The sequence below is a fragment of the Acanthochromis polyacanthus genome, chromosome 8 (genome assembly GCF_021347895.1).
Source record: "Acanthochromis polyacanthus isolate Apoly-LR-REF ecotype Palm Island chromosome 8, KAUST_Apoly_ChrSc, whole genome shotgun sequence".
NCBI classification, from domain to species: domain Eukaryota; kingdom Metazoa; phylum Chordata; class Actinopteri; family Pomacentridae; genus Acanthochromis; species Acanthochromis polyacanthus.
This window is the reverse complement of record NC_067120.1, coordinates 10,916,723-10,937,131: the sequence shown is the minus strand read 5'-3', so window position 1 is coordinate 10,937,131 and position 20,409 is coordinate 10,916,723. Positions and strand designations below refer to the sequence as shown.

General features: G+C 39.6%; 2 protein-coding genes across 8 annotated transcripts; both read right to left on the bottom strand.

Annotated features, from left to right (window-relative positions):
* Window positions 1–32: 32 nt before the first annotated feature.
* Window positions 33–10,772, bottom strand: blm (BLM RecQ like helicase). 3 transcript variants are annotated; one of them, XM_022201346.2, is made up of 22 exons: window positions 10,393–10,772; window positions 9,437–9,497; window positions 8,743–9,346; window positions 8,484–8,616; window positions 7,277–7,380; window positions 7,041–7,155; window positions 6,299–6,945; window positions 5,776–5,952; window positions 5,577–5,695; window positions 5,094–5,207; window positions 4,858–4,956; window positions 4,613–4,761; window positions 4,389–4,495; window positions 3,863–4,023; window positions 2,697–2,892; window positions 2,366–2,556; window positions 2,126–2,270; window positions 1,825–2,024; window positions 1,515–1,710; window positions 1,295–1,417; window positions 586–790; window positions 33–470 (listed from the first exon to the last, which is right to left on the bottom strand). In XM_022201346.2, the coding sequence occupies exons 1-22, from the start codon at window positions 10,485–10,487 to the stop codon at window positions 281–283; spliced, it is 4,131 nt and encodes a 1,376-aa protein (XP_022057038.1). In that variant the 5' UTR covers window positions 10,488–10,772; the 3' UTR covers window positions 33–280. The 3 variants fall into 3 exon arrangements, with proteins under 3 accessions (XP_022057038.1, XP_022057036.1, XP_022057037.1); XM_022201344.2 differs by having other exon boundaries at window positions 8,743–9,497; XM_022201345.2 differs by having other exon boundaries at window positions 586–787; window positions 8,743–9,497.
* Window positions 10,773–11,724: 952 nt separating this feature from the next.
* On the bottom strand, window positions 11,725–20,262 carry ctsh (cathepsin H). 5 transcript variants are annotated; one of them, XM_051952798.1, is made up of 12 exons: window positions 19,920–20,262; window positions 19,719–19,750; window positions 15,190–15,298; window positions 15,040–15,110; window positions 14,829–14,933; window positions 13,871–13,957; window positions 13,711–13,766; window positions 13,525–13,606; window positions 13,348–13,416; window positions 13,158–13,264; window positions 12,163–12,288; window positions 11,725–12,076 (listed from the first exon to the last, which is right to left on the bottom strand). In XM_051952798.1, the coding sequence occupies exons 1-12, from the start codon at window positions 19,957–19,959 to the stop codon at window positions 12,007–12,009; spliced, it is 954 nt and encodes a 317-aa protein (XP_051808758.1). In that variant the 5' UTR covers window positions 19,960–20,262; the 3' UTR covers window positions 11,725–12,006. The 5 variants fall into 5 exon arrangements, with proteins under 5 accessions (XP_051808758.1, XP_051808759.1, XP_051808757.1 ...); XM_051952799.1 differs by lacking the exon at window positions 15,190–15,298 and adding an exon at window positions 17,935–18,043 and having other exon boundaries at window positions 19,920–20,260; XM_051952797.1 differs by lacking the exons at window positions 19,719–19,750; window positions 19,920–20,262 and adding exons at window positions 15,512–15,543; window positions 15,699–16,371.
* Between the last annotated feature and the right edge of the window lie 147 nt (window positions 20,263–20,409).

The following is a 20,409-nucleotide window of genomic DNA, read 5'->3' as shown; positions in this document are numbered from 1 at the left end:
CTCTACAAATATAGATCAGTTGAAGCAAGAAATATTAATTGAATTTCAGTTTAATATAAAAATAGAAATTAAACAAAGAGGGACAATGAGGTTCTTCAGTCTTCAAATAAATTTTACAACAATTTACAAAAGTCAATATAAAATAAGGACAGACAATGTGTTAACTGTACAGAGCTTAAATATACAATTGTAGCTGTTTCAGTATAAAGTTCTGGTTCAGCAGGAACATAATGGTTTGAAAACGTAATGACAAGTCGTCAGATCCAAAGGCAAAAAGCTCTCAGCTCAAGTGTGAAAATGCCGGCTTCAAGAACGGTCGCTGGTTGCTTTGGGGCATCGGGGCGGCCATTAATCCTGGTCTTCTACCTGCTGATGCGTCTCCCGCTGAGCCCCTGAACCCTCGACCGGCACCTCTGGATCCACCTGTGGAGCCGGACGATGACCACGATTTGTTGTTGCTTTGGCCACGACTGAATCCACATCAGCAGCACAGGAAAAGTGGGGAGAAAGAGCAAAGAGGATTGTGAAGCTTTTTGCTTAATATTATCAACAAGTATGAAATGTGAAGACAAAAACTCTACACACCCTTTGTAACTGGAGCCCGAGTTGCCAAACGCTTTTTTCTTCTTAGAATACTTGAAGAATGGGGCTTTCTTTCTCTTCTGGCCCTGTGCAGCCTTATTACGGAAGTAGGTGGAAGACTCTGCGTCGTCTTCGTCGTCGTAATCTATACGTGCGCGGCCTCGTGTCGTGTCAATCCAACCGTCTCCACTCTCGGTCTGCTCCTCTGCTGAAGACAGAACATTGCGTTAACATCACGATGTGTAAAGACTAGTGCTGGGCAACGATTCAAATTTGTAATCGCGATATAACAATATGATTAATCACAGAACATCAAGTGATTAATTGCAGTTGATCGCATTGTTGTACATACAATTAAATAATGAATTTTAAAGTACTCCTATACGAACAAAAATACAGGAAAATTTGGTTTCCAAACACTTGAACCAGGTGCTTTTAATAGGAGTCCTCCATTACGCAGCAGAAGTTATAATATTTCTTGTAAAGCTCAACCTAAACTTTAATCTCATCAAATCAAATAAAACCAAAGCTATTGGCCACTGCAAAGGCATTAACGTTTTATCTGGTTTGATAGAAAAACAAGCTACCCTGAGAGTCCACAGCCAGGATTATATCATTATAACAGGAACTTTCCAAGCAACAATAAGTTAACATTTATACATCTGTATTCTTATTTGTTAAAATGTGAAAAAACTTCAGTTGGATCTCTTACCAGGAAGCTGCCACTCAGAGTATTTCTGTAGGACCTTTATGAATTCAGCTCCATACTTCTCCAGTCTGTCCTCTGTCACACCGTCGATTTGTAGGAGGACTTCAGGGTCAGAGGAGAGCTTCTCTGTTTGGGAGAAAAAAATAAGTGTGGTGATTTTTTTTTATGCACTAGTTAGAAATCAGGAAACACTGGCAGTTGTTTTGTTCAAAATTACAATTACCAGCTATCTTTTTAAGGGTGCTGGTAGCGAAGATGTTGTAATAGTGAATGCTAAACGCTTTGCCGAGCTGCTTGCACAGATCCGTCAGCTCCTTCAGACATTCCTGGACCATCTTATCTCTCTGGGAGACGTTCTTGTCGGCAGCACCTTTATGTTTCCTGATGGTGGATGCGCTCTCTGTCTCATAGAACTCCACCTGAGAAGTAAAACAAAAAACAAAAAACAGTGTCAGCTAGTGTTTAATGTTTCTGATTAAAATGAACACTTCAGTATTCATATTCTATACTTCACATGGCCCTAAACCTGTTACCTGCATGTGTCCAGACAGCACGTTCATGGCTTTGGTTCCAGCAGAGATATAAGACACAGCTTGACCGTTGACCGTGATGTAAAGGTCCTCAACCAGGATGTTCTCCAAAACCAGCTTTTTGAACAGACGGTCAGCATTATGTCTGGAGTAGGCTCCCCCAATGCCAAACATTCCCGTCTGTATCTTGGCAGATTTAGATCCTGACAAAAGTAAAAGTTCCAATTAGAATACAAACACAGCTGTATAAGGCATCTCATACATCATAGTACTTTCATTGTTTTTTACTGTGCCTGTACTGTACCTATGAAGATGTCCACGAGCATGTTCAGTGTCAGTCGGTTTTGCTGAGCTGTCCTGCCATACTTCGATCCAACTTTCTCGCAGTTCTCCTGGACGAACCGCGCAATCTTCTTCACATCTTCAGTCACATTTCTCAACTTGTATTGCTGCGTACAGAGACATTCAAACAATGATCTATCAGAAATGGTCAAGTAGAGTAAGTATGATTTCTATCGCTAATGGAGGAAGAAATGACTCCTACATTGGGTTTGGCACAGTTGTCACAGCTGACGTCCGGATGTTCTTTACAGAAGCTTTTGTTGAACTTCAGCTCCCCAAAGTATGCGAGCAGCTGAATTCTTCTGCACTCCATCACGTTCTCACAGAAGTGCACCATGCTGTGCAGGTTGTTGTAATGAGTGGTCTTGGCGTGTTTGTCACCTTCTCTGTCCACTGTGACAGCATAAGAAGCATGTGAGATTACGACCAAAACAGATTAACACATGGCATGAAACTAGTACATATAATTGCCAAATCACAATGACAAACATAACTTTTAAATGCACAAAGAAAGTCCTATATTCGCCACGTACTGCTGATAATCCTCTTGATACGGTGGACGTCAGCGTATGAGTAGAAGAGAATGCAGTGAGAGATCTCTCCATCCCTGCCAGCTCTTCCTGACTCCTGGTAGTAACCCTCCACTGATTTAGGCAGACTAGCGTGGATCACATAGCGCACATCTGGCTTGTCGATGCCCATGCCAAAGGCTATGGTGGCACAGATGACCTGGAAGACAAAAGAGAAACAAAAGCAATGAGTAGTATGCCTCACCTTATACTTTAACTCCTTCAAACATCTGCTGGTTTGCAGTATGTTACAAGATATTTGTGTTTTGTATCAAGTATCTAGTCTACCAAGTTTAAGCATCATTTTCATTTATAATACAGGGGGTCCTTGACTTAACTCAGAGTTCTGTTCCTACAGTGTGATGCAAGTTGATTTTCACCATAAGTTGGAACTCCAGTGAAAACCGTTATGTACATCATGTTAGGATCAGTTCTTCAGAAAAGTCATGAATACCGATTACTTTCATGCATGTATCGATCATTTTACAAGAAGGCAACAGAATATTGTAACGGACTGATATGTTGTTGATGTTTCAATGTTTGCTGTTCAGTTCGAGATTTACTGAATGTCAATGAACATGCAATGTGTATTTAGATCACTCGATTGGCTGAGAGTCAGCAATAGTGTGTGTGTGTTGAGCAAGAGAAAGCTGGGAACGACGGCTAATTCTGGAGCTAAGTTAGGTTTTTTGTATTTATTTTGCTGTTGACTGCGGCCCACAGTAGCCTGTGTGAAGGTTCAATAAATGACCAGAGAACGAGATGAAATGTCACTCATTCATCACAGAGGGTCAGTACAATACGTTGCACTATTTTTACAACTTGACCGATGTTCGTTGGTGTTTCATTCTGTTCCAGAGTTTTATTGTATCTAATTTCACTTCCATGGAGATGCCATCAGAAGAGTTTGATTTACGCTTGGGAGCCATAATGAGGGGCTAAAAAGTTAATAAATGTAGCACAATCCAAAGTGGCGTACAACCGGTGAATGTAAATAAAGCATTGAATACGCGTCCACTCTGCTCGTCAACTCGTTCCACGTAACCGCTTCCGACGTAACAATGAAATGCCGTAGGTTGATGACGTCGTAAACCGAGGACCCCCTGTAAATGACTGCGGTGTGAACTGACCTGGCAGCCGTCCTGATTGATCCATTTACTCTGCACATATTCTCTGTCGCCGTCGCTCAGTCCTGCGTGATACGCCAGAGCCAATATCCCGGCTCTCTGCAGACTCTGTGCCATGGTGTCGCAGTCATTACGAGACAGGCAGTACACAATCCCAGAGTCACCTGCAACATGCAAAGACGATTTCAGGCCGGATGATTTAAAACACGGTCACTCTTTCATTGCAAAGCTACTTATAAAAGCTGGTAATCATTTGACAAAACATGAATTTAAAGTAGCTTAAGAATGTAACTTCCATAAAACGTTCATAATAGGCAGTTACCAAACAGCATCTTGATGAGGTGTGAAAAATGATTATACAACATGATCTACAGAACTGTTCTGCTTTCTGACTTACTGTTCCTTCAGTGTGCTTCAGACATGTCAGACCTCAAAGGGTTCATACAGGGTTGAATTTTTAACACAGCAGTTACGACAGCGTTCTGAAAATAGCATGCGCTGGGATCAGAAAAAGTCCTGAATTATTTACGTGGGTAGTGCTTCTTGATCCAGCAGATGCAGTCCTCGTCAACCTTTTTGGGTTTCTTGGGCAGCACGGAGTACTTCAGGTTTGCTCTGTTGAAGCTCATGGTAAAGCTGAAAACACATTGCATGGAAAATGCACAGTTACTGATGGCTGTCTCAACTCAGCCATAAACTATAAACAACAATACAGCTGTGAATCTAGGAGAGAGCTTGTAAGTGAAGGCATACACTTGTGGACGAGTCATATTCAGCTGGTTGAGGATGTCTTTCTGCACCCGGGGAGTGGCGGTGGCTGTCAGAGCCATCATCGACACGTTGGGGAACCTCTGACGCAGTTCATGCAATTTCTTGTAGTCCGGACGGAAATCATGGCCCCACTGAAAAACGTAAAGTGATCGAACGTTTCTCAATGGGTGTTAGAAAAAATAAAAGCACACTGCAGATTGTGTGTGCATTAAAGCTGAGGAACACACCTGACTGACGCAATGGGCCTCATCTATGACGAACCGGGCCAGAAGCTCTCGCTCGTACAAGTTCTGCAGCGCGGAGATCAACTTGTTACTTGCACTCACCTTGGGAGAAAAGAAAAAGATTCATCAATCATTTAAATGTTCAAAAATCAGAGATACTGTTAACTTTAATTACAGCAAATAAAAAAAACTAATTTGACAAAGCCTTCACTATTTTTGTGAGAGTAGAAAAAACTTACCTTTTCAGGTGTTACATAGAGCAGTTTAATTATGGGGTCTTTCCTGGAAAGCTGCATATAAATCCTTTGTGCTTCACTGTCACTTTTATCACCAGACAGACTTGTTGCTGGAATCTAGAAAGTGAGACATTACAAAGAAATTGATACAGGGCATTGAGGATTATTTTCCTTATCAATTTATCTGCTAAATATTTTCTAAATTACTGGTTTTGTCTTAAAAAATATGAAAAAATTAAGAATGCTACAGCCCAAGATAACACCATTAAATGCCCCCAATATAATAGATGTGCTACAATGGAATACCAAAAAAGCCAACAAATTCTCAAATGTGAGGACATGAAATAGCAAATTCTGCATTATTTTACCGCTTCGTTCCTTAATTCATCAAATTGCAAAATATTTTCCCTGATCTTTAATTGATCAGCTTATCTATGCAGCTCTTAATTTGCACAATTCCATACAGGTAGAAATAAATATACTTACATCTAGGGTGGTGAGTTTCTGGATCTGGTCTACGATAAGCGACTTGAGTGGGGAAATAACCACAGTGACTCCCTGTGAGATGCAGGCAGGCAGCTGGTAGCACAAGCTTTTACCTCCACCTAAAAATACATCAGTTTGACAGATCTGGACGTCTTCGCTGCAGTTGTTCCTCAGCTAGTCTAAATGAGCTTCTACTAACCTGTGGGCATCAAAACAAACGCGTCTTCTCCCAGAATTGTAGCATTAATTGCTTCCAGTTGATTAAATCTGAACTGGTGAAGTCCAAAACGCTTGTGGAAGATTTTCATCATCTCTGGTGAGTGGGGGAAGTTGAACCCTCTGAAGCGATCATGAGCTGGGTTTCTGAAGGTGGGCTCTGGAAAAAAGATACAAAAACTGAGATGGTGAAAATGCACCATCTGAGCATTGACCTACATTATAGATTCTCTAAATCAGGCCCAGTATTTATGAAACATATCCAAACATCTTCTGTGTTAGGGGATAAAGTAAGACTATTAGGTATTCTTACAAAACTTCATATTCAAGTACACTGTAAACTGAAATCAATAATAATGCCTTGATGGATGCAGGCTGATGAAATTGTTTAACAATCGGAGCAAATATGCATTGCTTTAAGAATTTTGTGCCCGATAGAGACAATTTCTTGTGTTCAGATGCTTCACAAACTGTTGTTCGTATTCTTTCAGCCCTCATCGACTTGCCTGGAGAACAAATCTTTGAAGGCTTTGGTGCAGAAACGGGTGTTATTGGTTTCTTCTCCCATGAGGACTTGCTTGGTCCCCCCTCTCTCACTGCTGTCGTCATAGTGCTGGAGTTCTGCGTAGAAACTGATGTAGTTGGGGGTTCGTCAAAGTACTCGGGGATGTCAGAATCATTGAAGTCATCTATGTCAAAGTCGTCGATGTAGAAGTCGTCTGGTATATCGTCTGCAGCTGTAAACGTTGGGGTGTTCGTTTTTGTCTCTGTCTTGGGTGAGAAGAGGAGATCTGGGTCCTCAAGATCCGTGCTCTCTTTCTTAGAAGATGGTTTTGTGAGGCTGTGGGCTGATGGAGAGTCACAGAAACTCTCATTTTCCACACATACTGTTGTGCTAGTGTTACTGTACAAGGGCTTTAATTCAATAATACTGTCAGAGTGATCAGATTCATAATCCACAGAGATGACTGAAGATCTGCTGCGCTGAGGAGGCTTTACGGAGTCCACAGGCACAGAGCTGATGTACGGCACACCACCAGAGTTACCACAACTGGGAGGAGATGCTTCTTTAAAGCTAGATTGAGACGCCACAGTGCTGTCAGGCTGCTGCATCCTAAACGAAGAACCACCACCAGTTGCAAGAATCCTCTTTCTGCAGGAAAAAGATAGGCAACTATAATCACACTGAGATATCATTACACACCATGAAGAACAACAAAGCAGTTTTTTTTACCCAAATGAACACACCTTTGAGCCCTCTTCAGCAAAAGTTCACTTCCACAAGACAGAGCGATTAGTTCATGTTCAGGAATGGAATCAACAAGAGCACAAATGGACTCCATGATGCCAAAGAGTTGTTCATCTGTCAGGCATTCAGAAAGGGAAAAAAGTTCAATTAAGGAATAAAACCATGAGCGAACAAAATTATTTTTAATGAAATGAGCTCCTAGCTTGGATAAATCAAAGAAAGGCACAACACCCACTTGTTTTCTCTTTTGACTTGGTATTAGAGGATTCCTGTTGTGTTGTGATGGAACTCTTTGACTGCACAGGAGTGTCTCTGCTTTGAACATCGGCAGATTGTGGTCTGTTTCAAAAGAAGAAATTTAGTTAAGTCCTGCTGACTTCAAATATGTAAACATAAGAATGTTACCATGATAACTATACATGTTAAAGGAATCAAAGATGATACTGGCATATGCACAAGTAAAAGTTATCACTGCAATGAAATTTTGAGCTCGCTCTCTACCAAGGGCCACGATCAAGCTGTTTACAGAATGCAGCTTTTTAAAATATTTATATATACTGAGAGAGACAAATATTGACCGCAAAAAGTGTATGTAGAGAAAAACTGTGTGAAAAGCATGTGGAATATTTATGGTGCAAAGATTCAAGATGTGCAAAAAAAAAAAACAATATTTGCAAGAACACCGTAAGTACTTGGGTGGATGATGTGGAGCAGAGAAATTTAGGGGTGAAGCGGTGGCTCAGAATTGATCATCAGTATTATGGAAAAGGGGTAAAAACTGGCCACAAACCTTGAGGTGTGTTTCAGACTTATGTGTATTTGCTGAATGACTGGTAGCACTGGGTGGGGTGCTGGTGGGTGAGGTCGATACTACACACAGTTTCATAAGCTGTAGCTATGAGAGCATCGACTTGCAGTTGTCTTAAACTGTGTGAGGCACTCAAGAATTATCCTCAGCAAAATTGTGCCCACTGTAATCAATATACTTTCAAAACTCGTATGGTTAGGATGCACATGTGAATTTGGAGTTAAATCACTGGCCAGGACAATCTGTCATGTAACACTGGCTGGGGATCTACTATGTTGTATTCTTGTGCAATCCAATTATTTGGTTTGTATAACAACACATGTAGAAACTTCCAGAATTGTACATTTAGAGCTCATAATCAAGAGAAAGAAACAACTTGGTTAAGCTAAGCGTTTGGAAGAAAAGCAATATAGTTCAGTTAGTTGTGTTTCACTGTGCTTATTGGGATATTAGGAATTTGTTTTACATACCATTCCTTCCATCTAACTTAAAACTTTACCTGTCTGTCTAATGCATCACTACAGAGAAAATATTTTAAGAATTTAACCTTAAAGAATCATCTCGTCCTCTACCATGTACACACTGTAAATTACAAGAACAGAGGTAAAATACATAATTAGATGAAAATACTGACCTTTTCTCCAATACTGAGGTTTTATAAGAGATCTCATCACTGACTGGTGAAGGAGGAACATAGTCAAAGTCATCTTCAGGCTCAGAGTCATCAAGATTGATTACCTTTGGGTCTATCCATTTTTTCTTACTCTCTGAAAAGCCAAAAGATATCCCCCATTAGCTTCTGTGTGTTTTACATTTCAATGCATTGAAGGTTTGTATCTAGTGCAAAGTATCTAAGTACAAATAAGATTTAAAAAAAAAAAAAAGCTAGTTACCTGTGATTTCTTCACAGGGTTCAGATGGAGCGTCGCAATCTTCTTCACCATCACTCACAACAGGTTTCAGATGTGCAAAAGCACGTCTTCTGGTCACTTTCACAGGAGAAACAGGAGAATCCTCAAAACTCGGACATGGTGAAACTGCAGCTTTGTCAACACTGCACTCCGCCTCATCTGTTTCCATACAAGAGTCCTCACCAGTCTTGTTGCCGAGTGTCTTAGGAGAGGCATCATGGTCTAGTTTCTCTGAGAATTTTGCTTTTTCTTCAGTAGCAGATGACAGTAGCTTGCTGCTTTTCCCTGATGTTTCTGAACTGAATGAATCGTTTTTTGTTTTGGCAGGCGTTTCAAAGTCGTCAAAATCATCCCAGTCATCCTTCGGGATACCAAGAGATGCATCCAGGCTTGTGGAATTGATTCTTTTGCCACTAGAAAACTGGTTGTCAGGTTTAGTTGGAGCTGGAGTTTCCTTAAAACCAGACACTGGTGCAGGAGTCTGACATGCAGGAGAAGGGTTACCTGCTTGGTTGATGGAGTTTGACTCACATTTTGAGCTTACAGGAAAGAAGTTGTTGATTTTGGACTTTTGAGGTCTCTCAAGCTTGTTTGAAAATGTCAAAAGAGATTGAGTTATTAAACTGTTCTTAGGGACATTGACATTCCGGTTTGTGAGACCATGTGAGGTGATTACCTTGGTAGGAACTTCCACTTTGGTCGTGCTTGATGAGGACTTCTTTTTGAAAGAAAAGGCCCTGAAAAATACACACAATCGAGCATGACATTAAAAAGATAACATGACAGTCAAAAATAATGGTGTTGACCATACATCTGGCTATTTGTAGGCTTTGTAGGACAGACCGTCTCTATTTCTGAATGTATATACAAACTACTCAAAGGGGGATGCACAGTGGGGTAGTGGTTAGCACTTAGCACTTTCGCCTTGCAGCAAGAAGATCCCCGATTCAAATCCCGGCCTGAGATCTTTCTGCATGGAGTTTACATATTCTCCCTGTGCATGCGTGGGTTTTCTCCGGCTTCCTCCCACAGTCCAAAAATATGCTGAGGTTAACTGGTTACTCTAAATTGCCCGTAGGTGTGAATATGAGTGTGATTGTTTGTCTATATATGCAAAGGGAGGGGACACCTGTCCAGGGTGTCCCCTGAGGTAGGCTCCAGCATCCCCCCCCGACCCTAGTGAGGGTAAAGCGGTGCATAGAGAATGGATGAAACAACTCAAAGGCGGCATAGTGATTTGTTTCCGGAGGCCAACCTGGTGGGAGCAGTAGTGCAGTGGAAGGAGGTGCAGTCAACAGGTCAGACTGTTCAGTGGTTCCAAGTGATTACACCCGGCTGTGTATAATAGCCTTCAATTACTGTGGACTTACTCTGTCTTTGTTTTTGCTGCTACAGGGAACAGCTGAACAGAAACACGTTTTATCCGACTTGAAAATATTCACGTCGCGGTGTGAAACTACTTCTGGATAGAGGACCCAAAGCAACAAATGCATCTTTGTAAGTAAACTCCAACAAAGCCCACACATGCGTCTTGTGCTAGTATTACTGAGAAGCGTTCAGTTAGCACAGCTGACAGCTCGAAGCTAACTGTTAGCTGGTGTTTTCACTTCGTGGTAGATTGACCTAACTTACCCCGTTTTATGTTTAGCCAGAGACAGCTTGCTTTGAGCAGCATTGGTGTGCCTCGCCAGCTGTTCCTTCAAGTTATTTTGTGGAAGACCTGACATTGTTGTTGAGAAGCTGCGCTAGTGAGTGTTAGCTGCTAGCACGTCGAGCTCAGTTCATGAAGAGGCGACCAGTTTCTTTAGCATTGCACGAGACACGAGATGAAATAACTCTCCGGAGGCAGGCGCTTCGCTGGTGTCTTCTCTGTTTTAAGTCGGTCCTGGTCATTAAACCTAAACGATTTTTATTAATAGTTTAACCGCAACTCTAGTCAGTGTTCAAATCGGAAATACAAAGATACTGGATTTTGCGCCCTATCAGCAAACTGACCCCTTATTGGCCGACGCTGAAGTGGAAGTAGGATTCTGGGAAATGTAGTCTGACGGCATTCATTCAGGAATTACCCGTTCTTTTTCAGAAAAAAAACGAAACTAAAATGAAGTAAATGCTCTTAGAGTAGTACAATGCAAGTTTCAAGACTTTATTGAACGAAAAAATGAACTAAAATAGCATTGTAAAGTTATCCATTGTGCCTTAGCTTAACCTTAACTTAGAAGCTACACCAGTGTTTCCATGGTAACGTGCAGTGACCCCTACTGACAAGTGACTTCAACTGACAAAAGCATGGCGTGTAATTTCAAAGAGGAAAGAGTTCATTCAGTAATTAGCTGGGAAGTTTTATACCAAATTCTGCTTTTTGTATCGGTACATTCTGCACTGAATTTTCCCAGTAGAGCATCACTGTACCTGCTACATTCTTAATCATCATCCTACCAACACACAAAGACTGGAGACCCTTGCAAGAGTAATATTATAAGAAACAGCCATCATACCAAAATGTGAATTCATTTATTCTCAAAACATTATTAGTTAAAAGGTTAATCTGATCTGGGAAAAAAAAGAGTAAAAGAAAATAAAAGTAGCTTAATCTGCCTGTTATTTAAGACTATGATGTACTTTTCTTTCCTGCAGATAGCAGGATTTGCTCCAAGTAGGCAGAAATCCACATTAATATTTAAAACCTTACCTACAATCTTTGATTCTGGTATCACTGGAAATATGTAGCAGTGGTTTGTTTCTGGTAAATGCTCACCATTGTAATACTAATTGTAACTCATTGGCTTAGAAAAAAAAATGCCATAATTTTACTAAGGTTAGGCTGAATCACAAAATCAGTCTAGATAAGCGTTGTCTATTTAATCTCCACATTAAAGCTTAATAAAATGTTAGATATAAAATTATTATTTTGTATTCATGATTGGTATCTTTTAGCTATATGTAAACAAATACTCAAGCACACAGATTAAATAGCTTTTATTAGCAAAATTGAAGCACATCATTATTTAAAAGATTGGTAGTTAAGTGATCATTTCAGACATACTGATTATATAGTGTATATGACCTTGGTATGGCTTAATCTGTCCTTCAGTAGAGGTAAATGCCCTTGTGTAGAAACTCTCCATAGAAAAATTGACTACTCATTGTGTAATAAAAAAGAAAAGAGTAACAATCACAATACACAACCCTGGATGATAAAAAAGAAAATATTCATCCCTTTTTTAGTGTAGAATCATATAAAAATCACACCACTGGGAAAGATGAGCAGGCAGCGAGGCCACACATGTTCTTCCCACGTTCAATGAAGAAATATCTGTGAGAGGAGAACACTGTTGTTATCTTTCTTTTTCTTATATATTTAGTAATACTTCCCTACATGTGAATGAATAGAAAATTTACCCATTCATGCCCCAGCTGGAGCCCCATGAGTTCTTTACTATCCAGTAAGTGGTACCGTTTTCTTGTCCGTAGCCAACAGCCAGAACTGCATGGTTCACCTTATCTGTAGTGTTGTGACATTCAGTGCTGAAAGCAGGAAGGAAAAATAAGTTACATGTGACATTATGCATGACAGCTTTGATAAGGAATGAGGAGCTAGACCTCTAAATAACCTAAAAATTTCCCTGACTGAATGAAAAGGCCTTTGCTGAAGTTCAAATAACTTTTATACACTAGAAAGTAAATAAAAGTAAAAATCTCACTATATTGAATAAACAGCAGTTGTTGTTGGAGCAAAGTTTACATTGTCTTGGCAAAAACATGTCCAAAGGTCACTTTTGATCCATGTTGTGCATCAAAGGGTTAAAGTAGAATCAGATGGTATTTCAGGTGTCTCAAATTACAAAAGATTACATAATATTGTGCAAGGAAAAAGCATAAATAAATAATTCTACAATTCTACAGTTTTATTTAGCAGACGATTTTATCCAAAGCGACGTACATCTGAGAGCAGATACAACACATGCAAGGATCTAGTCAGGAGAAAACAACCTGAATAAGTGCCCTTAAACAAATAATAAAGTGCATATTATGAATCTCTATGTGAGTCAAGGAATTATCTAATCTGCACAAAACTAATGTAAGAGTCTCTTCAGTCTTAGTTATTAAAGGTTTCATAAAATCATTTTAAATACATCAGTTCTTTGTGATTTTAAAGTATCTGTAGACTGCAACTCCTGAGGGTTCAAGCTGTGATATTTCCAAAAGATGTACTGTACTATAAGAAAACTTTGGGCATAAGCAGCAGCCTTTTAATGGGCTACCAAGGGAAAAAAACATCCTTAAATAAAACATTAACTGTATCTATTTGTGCCAGTCTAATTATTATACCAACATCTTACCGCGTTCAGTGATTTATAAAAAAAAAAAAAAAGATTTCTACACGTTTGTCTCACCTGGTGTACACGCCAGAGGAGTACTGCATGAAGTCAGAGGTCACCTCAAAGGCGAAGCTGACAGGATTGCGTGTGGCGACAGCATCCATCATCTCCCGCTCATTGTACTGACGGGAAACAAATTAACTTCTTAATTCTCTCACTTCAACAAAGGCTTCTAGCTTAAAGAAATACATTAACATTCACTCACTGCGGTTACGTTCATCACCTCCTTCACAAAAGCAGCGGCCAGGTGAGGTCTATACATACAAATACCTTCCTATTATACCAAAAAAATGTTGAAATCAAAAGCTGTTAAGTATGTCATTTACAAGCTTATATGTTTCATATTTAGTTTATACTGTTAGTATTGTAGCTGATTATTTACAACAGCTTTGTATGGGTAGTCCATCTCCGTCATTAACCCCTTGTTGTACATGATGTATTCAAATGCTTGACTGGGAAGACCGCTGAAAGATAAATTAAGATCTTGTTATAAAATTGTGACTGATACACACAGCAGTTGTTGCAGGGAAATTATCAAAGCATATCAAAACATATGTTTGCCTCTCACCCCTTACATCCATGGTTGTTGAAATCCTGGGCGCAGTCCACCAGCTGCTGTTCTGACTATGAAAAGTAGTCCCAGATTACAGTGAATGCTTTTTGCCTGATATGAGAATGTTTTTTTAAGCAAGAGCAGCAGTCTTAAAGAAGAAGTGAAATTTAGTCACCAGTGGTAAGAGCCTTCCTTTGGCAATAGCAGTAACAGACTCCAGACAGCCGGTTGTGGAAAAAGTCCAGCAACTACCACAAGGTCCCTTTGGTGCAGAAGAAAAAATGAAAAACAGTAAGACGTTACGTGAATATTTTTTGTCATATAATGCGAAGTAATGAGGTGTAAGGATGGAAATAAATACGCAAACAATCTTCCAGGAATGTATTACATCTGTAGGTACCAAACCTTTTCTCCAAGGCCTCGGTTTGGAGGCTGAAAAAATTCACACACCATCCTTCAACCAGGGATCTTTTTGCAGCAAGGCGAAAGTGCTAACCACTACGCCATACACTGACTTCAGGGTCCTTGAAAATTAGGCACTTTTCATTTGGGGCAATGTTCAGCAGTCCATATCTCTCTAAATAATGTGCCTAGAGGGCTCCCCCTGTATAAGCTATAAGCCAGTCTGGTCTAGAGCAATACTAAATGGTGCCAAGACATTAATCTGTAAGATTTGTGGTATTTTTAACACCCTTAACCCTACTCATGAGTGTTTTTTACAAATAATTTATACATTTTGGGCAAGCCCCCCTGCTCTGTAGAGACTTCTCCTGAGTGTGTGTGTTGTTTGTAGGACATCACCAACATGTAGAGAGCTTGGAGAAAAAAGTTCAAGTCTCTGTGATAAGCAGAAGCAGAGATATAAGCATTTTAAAACCTAAAAATTCCAGGCGAGGATTGAGAGGAGGGCATTTTGGCCTGAATTATTAAAATTTGAAAATGCCATAACTCAAAAACTACTGGGAGTAGATGCCTGTAATTTTGCACATAAAGTTGTTTTTTTTTATCATGATCTCCCACCACTATCTTCCAAAGCCAAATTGAAAATGGTGCTGCAACCCCCATCTGTGAATTCAGACGGAATCATCCAAATAATAATAATTGTGCATGTGAGTGTTTGTCTTAAGCTTCACCTGATTCTTCACATCAGTCACATAGTTTCCTTTCTTCCTCCAGTCGATGGAGACTGGATGTGGTCCATTGCTGCTGATGTAGTTCCCCTTGGTAGCAGAGCAGTTCTGCAAAAGACAATATGTAAAATAACTTCCTGCCAAACAATTTTTTTTTTAAAAAGTCCCCGCCTCCAACCTCTTTGTGAACTGCTTCCTGTTTGGTCGGTGTTACCTGTGGTTCAGACCAGAGGAACGATTTTCGAAATTCATCAAATGTCATGTCTGAAAACTGGTTCAGAGCCACTGCAGGAAGAAATGAGGCGTTTTAGAGTCGGTCACAAGAAACTGTAAAACTGTAAATGTAAATCCAGAAAGCGCCTACTTGTGAAAGAGTGATTCCCCTCATTGTGTTTGTCAATCCTCCTCTTGTTCTCTGTGAATATCTGGAGTCTCTCATAGTACTCCTGCTGCGTGTTGTACACTCTGTTGTGCTGCACAGGGGGGAGATTGTTGTTCACTTTTTACAATTTAGTTCTATACATGAGTGGTGAGCAGCTGTAATTATGCAGCTCATAGATGAATACCCTTGAAGGCAACACGGCTACTGTGATTTTTCACGTAGGATTACTTCCTCCTAACAATAATCTGTGCGTAGTTTTTACATATCTAGATAGAAAAACGGCTTATAGGAAGATCTGACTCACCTGTGCCATCCATGACTTGAAGTGAAAGTCGTCTGAAAACAGTGCATAATATCAAAATGTGTCAAAAAAGTAAATACAAAGAAAACTGACGCCGTAGCGACAATAAATGAATAAATAATGAAAGTGAAAGTTAGCGTTTACACAGATATTAGATGTCTGTGAAAACCGGACGATCAGAGCAGCTTACCTTGTCCAAGCAGGCGAGAAGCTGAAGTTAAAGACGCCAAAGCAAAGACCAGCAAAATCATGTTGGCTTTATGAAAAGTTGCAGCCGATCACAGCAGCAGGCGGATGAAAGTGAAGTGAAACCAAAGAGTGAACAGGAATAAAACAGATGATCACGAGGTGAACAGATCAGACTGAGAGTAGTTTCACTTAATATAACACACACCGAAACCCGCGTAGTCATAACGTTATAGCTCATTGGTGAAGTTTGTTGTTTTTTTGTTTTTTTTTTGCTACAGCTGTCTTTGAGTGTCACTTATTCGTTCCATTTCCAGTGTTATTCACAATTTGTCTTAACTGTTGTTAATCGCTACTGTCTGCCAGACTTCTTGATTCAATCCCCTTTTGTTCTTTGTTGTCTTAACTTTTGTCACTGATTACAAACTTTGTGCAAAGTAATAAATAATCACCTTGGCGTTTACATGCAGCCCCCTCTCTCTGACCCACTCTGCCCATCCCTATTAAATGTGCTCTGGGTTGACCTTCACAGGCTCATTCTTTGTGTTGGTGGGTCAATATATAACTGAGGGTCTTTTGAAGTCCATGGAATATATCTTCCATACATCTTTACGAAAAGTAAAAAAAAAAACTATATATATTTTGTTTTTTTAATGTTCATTATGATCATGTCTTTACAAATCCCTAATTATTTATGACAGAAACAATCATTTATTAGTAAAAAAAAATGACTGAATATCACTAAAATGTCAACTAAATAACCTTCCATATTTAATAACAACCACCTTCTAATTAGCTAAACATTAATAAAATGAGCTTATTCAAAAAATCATTTTAATTGTGTTCTTTTTATGAAGTTGAGATAATCATGGCAGATATTGATTTTTTTTTTTTTTGGCAATATATCAAATTTTATATGGATGATAACAAATTGTATCGATGTCTGAGAAATCTCTTTCAACTAAGCTACCCATTACAAAAACACCTCTCAAGGAAGTGTGTTAGTTCCAGATCACATAACCTGCTCCACATGACAGGGCAAGACTCCAAGGCTTTCTGAGTTATTTAATATAAAGTAGTGTGTGAGTCAAGTGTGGATTTATGGCATGTCAACAGGTTTACTACAATATCTTTATGAATAACTTTCAATTTTTATCAAATGTATCTATAATATTTAGAAGAATCTTTCTCTAAAAATATCCTGTGCTGTTTAGTTATAGGTGGCCATGTTGATTTTAGGCTTGAAAAGAGCAAAAATGTCAACTATGATACCTGCCAACTATGTTACTAAAAGTCCCGCAATTATATTTTGACCCAACACATTAAAGGTGCCATATAATTGTTTTTGAAAAGAATTACATGTCTTCAATGAGTCTAAAGACCAAAAGCATATCAGAAAAGACATTTCCTATGCCCACATGGATCGGGAAATGTGTCTAAGTTAATCAGGTTTGCAGCCTGTTGTGGTGCACAGTTAGATTTAAAGGTACGGACACCGAAAAAGTGCGATTTGAACACGGCTAAAATCTGGGGTATTACAGACATGATAGGATAAACATGCTCAATAAATTTAAGGGGAAATTGAAAATACACACTCTGAGGACATGTGAGACATTAACTTGTATAAGAGGGATATAATACAGGACCTTTAATGTATCAAGAATGATAAACCAATAATATAATATACATTTTAGTAAAATAGGCCATTGTGCAAAATTAAGACAAATTTTTCTTTTGGTACTATACCTGCTTTTTTATTCTAATACTTTTGTACTTAGACAAAACATTTGAATGCAGGACTTCTAGCAAGTCAAGTCAAGAAATCTTTATTGCCCCCGCAGGGAAATTTTTGATGCCGCCAGCAGCAAAAACAACAAACAATCCAGCATGATATGCGATATAAAGATAAAACCCAAGTCCTCCGGTCGATGGAGACTGGATGTGGTCCATTGCTGCTGATGTAGTTCCCCTTGGTAGCAGATCAGTTCTGCAAAAGACAAAATGTAAAATAACTTCCTGCCAAACAAATTAAAAAAATAATCCCCCCCTCCAACCTCTTTGTGAACTGCTTTCTGTTTTGTCGGTGTTACCTGTGGTTTACACCCGCAGCACGACTTTTTCATTTCATCTAATGTCATGTCTGCAAACTGGTTCAGACCCACTGCAGGAAGAAATGAGGCATTTTAGAGTCTGTCACAAGAAACTGTAAAACTGTAAATGTAAATCCAGAAAGCTCCTACTTGTGAAAGAGTGATTCTCCTCATTGTGTTTGTCAATCATCCTCTTGTTCTCTGTGAATATCTGGAGTCTCTCATAGTACTCCTGCTGCGTGTTGTACACTCTGTTGTGCTGCACAGGGGGGAGATTGTTGTTCACTTTTTACAATTTAGTTCTATACATGAGTGGTGAGCAGCTGTAATTATGCAGCTCACAGATGAATACCCTTGAAGGCAACATGGCTACTGTGATTTTTCACGTAGGATAACTTCCTCCTAACAATAATCTGTGTGTAGTTTTTACATATCTAGATAGAAAAACAATAGGAGTGTTTCACTGACGTCACACATCCGGGTCAGTAAGTAGCTCAGCGCCATTTTGAGTGGCAAACTTTGTTGAGTCCGTGACTGGAGTTTACCTTTTAGCCTAATATTTGTTGGCTATGTCTGCCACTCAGCTGAAAAAGTATATGGACACACTTGATAGCACTTCAAAAGACCGATATCAGAGGAAGTTGGAATTAATTGATGGAATCGATCCTTATCAAGTTACACAGAAGGACTGGACAAGCACCCACATCGGCCTGCCTGAAGTGAGCTACTTTGACATCGTGAACTACCTCGTTTATACACAGAGTGCATACAGTATGGATCAGATGAAGGCATACAAATCCCTCGAGGCTTACAACCAGTTCGTTTGTGGCTGGGTGAGCGATGTTGTTCATCTCAAGGCTGGTGACCTGGTTGTTATCAGTGCTAAAGTAAGCCCCAGTTTCACCTACCACCCCACCTCCACAGTCCACACTCTGCCCCCTCATTGAGTTACTGAGTCATAGATCTGAGATTATATATTTGATATCACTTGAACTCAAATTAATGAGGTTAATTAACCATATTTTCATAGTTGTAACCAACCAGAGTGTATCTAATCTCATTGTTTTACCAATGACCAGCTGAGAGAGGCAGCTAGGCTCATAGACTGAGGTGGAGTGGGGTGGGTGTCAAGTGGGCTACTTCGATGTGAATGGAGACATAACTTTAAACTGAATGGGAGCTAAAAAAAACAAACAAAAAAACACGTACCAGTCATGAAGTGATCAGAGCAAATCCTTGTGTGAGGCGAAGGTATGAAGTCTTTCCTATTGATCCTGGCAAGCCAAGTGTGGTGCCTCAGCCAGCTGAGTTTCCTTGTCTGTTCACCCTCGGCAAGCCTTATTGTGGGAATTCTAAAGAAGCTCCGTTTAACTGGGCCTTCTGCCCTGTTGTGGCAGCCGTGGACACAACGGGCGTGAACCATTCTTGTCCCCAGTCACACTGCAAACTATATTTATCTTGCTCAATACTCTTGCTCGCTGACTCCTGACCACAATTTCAACACTCGCCACACAATATGGCGGATCCGGACGTGTGGCGTCATCTGAAACTTTTTTTTTTTTATCCATTAGGTAATATTAATAAAAGAGAACAAAAAATAACACTGAAGAATAAAAAGTAAACTGAAAAGAGCGAAAGAAAAGAAAAAAAGGGGGAAATGTATGTATGTATACATACATATATCACATATATACATGCCAGGGGGGCGTCATCTGAAACTTATCTATTTTTTATTTATTTTTTTACTTTTTACAGTTTAATGATATATATATATATAAGTGGTGAGCAGCTGTAATTATGCAGCTCACAGATGATTACCCTTGAAGGCAACACGGTTACTGTGATTTTTCACGTAGGATAACGTCCTCCTAACAATAATCTGTGCGTAGTTTTTACATATCTAGATAGAAAAACAATATATAGAGCTGACTTACCTGTGCCATCCATGACTTGAAGAGAATTTCATCTGAAAATAATGCATAATATCAAAATGTGTCATAAAGAACACAAAACAGTGAAGACATAGAAAACTGGACCCGTAGCGAGAAAAATAAATAAATAAATAATGAAAGTGAAATTTAGCGTTTACACAGATAAAAGATGTGTATGAAAACCGGACGATCAGAGCAGCTTACCTTGTTCAGACGGGCGAGAAGCTGAAGTTAAAGACGCCATACCAAACAACAGCAAAATAATGTTGGCTTTATGAAAAGTTGCAGCCGATCACAGCAGCAGGCGGATGAAAGTGAAGTGAAACCAAAGAGTGAACAGGAGTGAAACAGATGGTCGCGAGTTGAACAGATCAGACTGAGAGGATGACCAGCCGCTGCCCATTCATGGCTACAGTGATTTTGGTGGCTCTGCAGTGTATAAGAGTGAAGTTATTGAATATTTGTGTAGTGTCTCTTTTCGCTGTTGCAGCGGTTTTGCTATTTGCAGACACTGTTGCCAACTCCTCAGTAAGGAAAGTCGCTGTTGGCTGTCCTCAAAGTCGCGAGAAGTCGCTAAATGACGTCATCGCCTAATTTGCATATTTCCCAGTTTGCATGTATTTGTAATCAACGTTGTAAGAGAGAGGAATAACATTGTGAAAGAGACCAAAAAGTGAATATAAAACACCCAAAA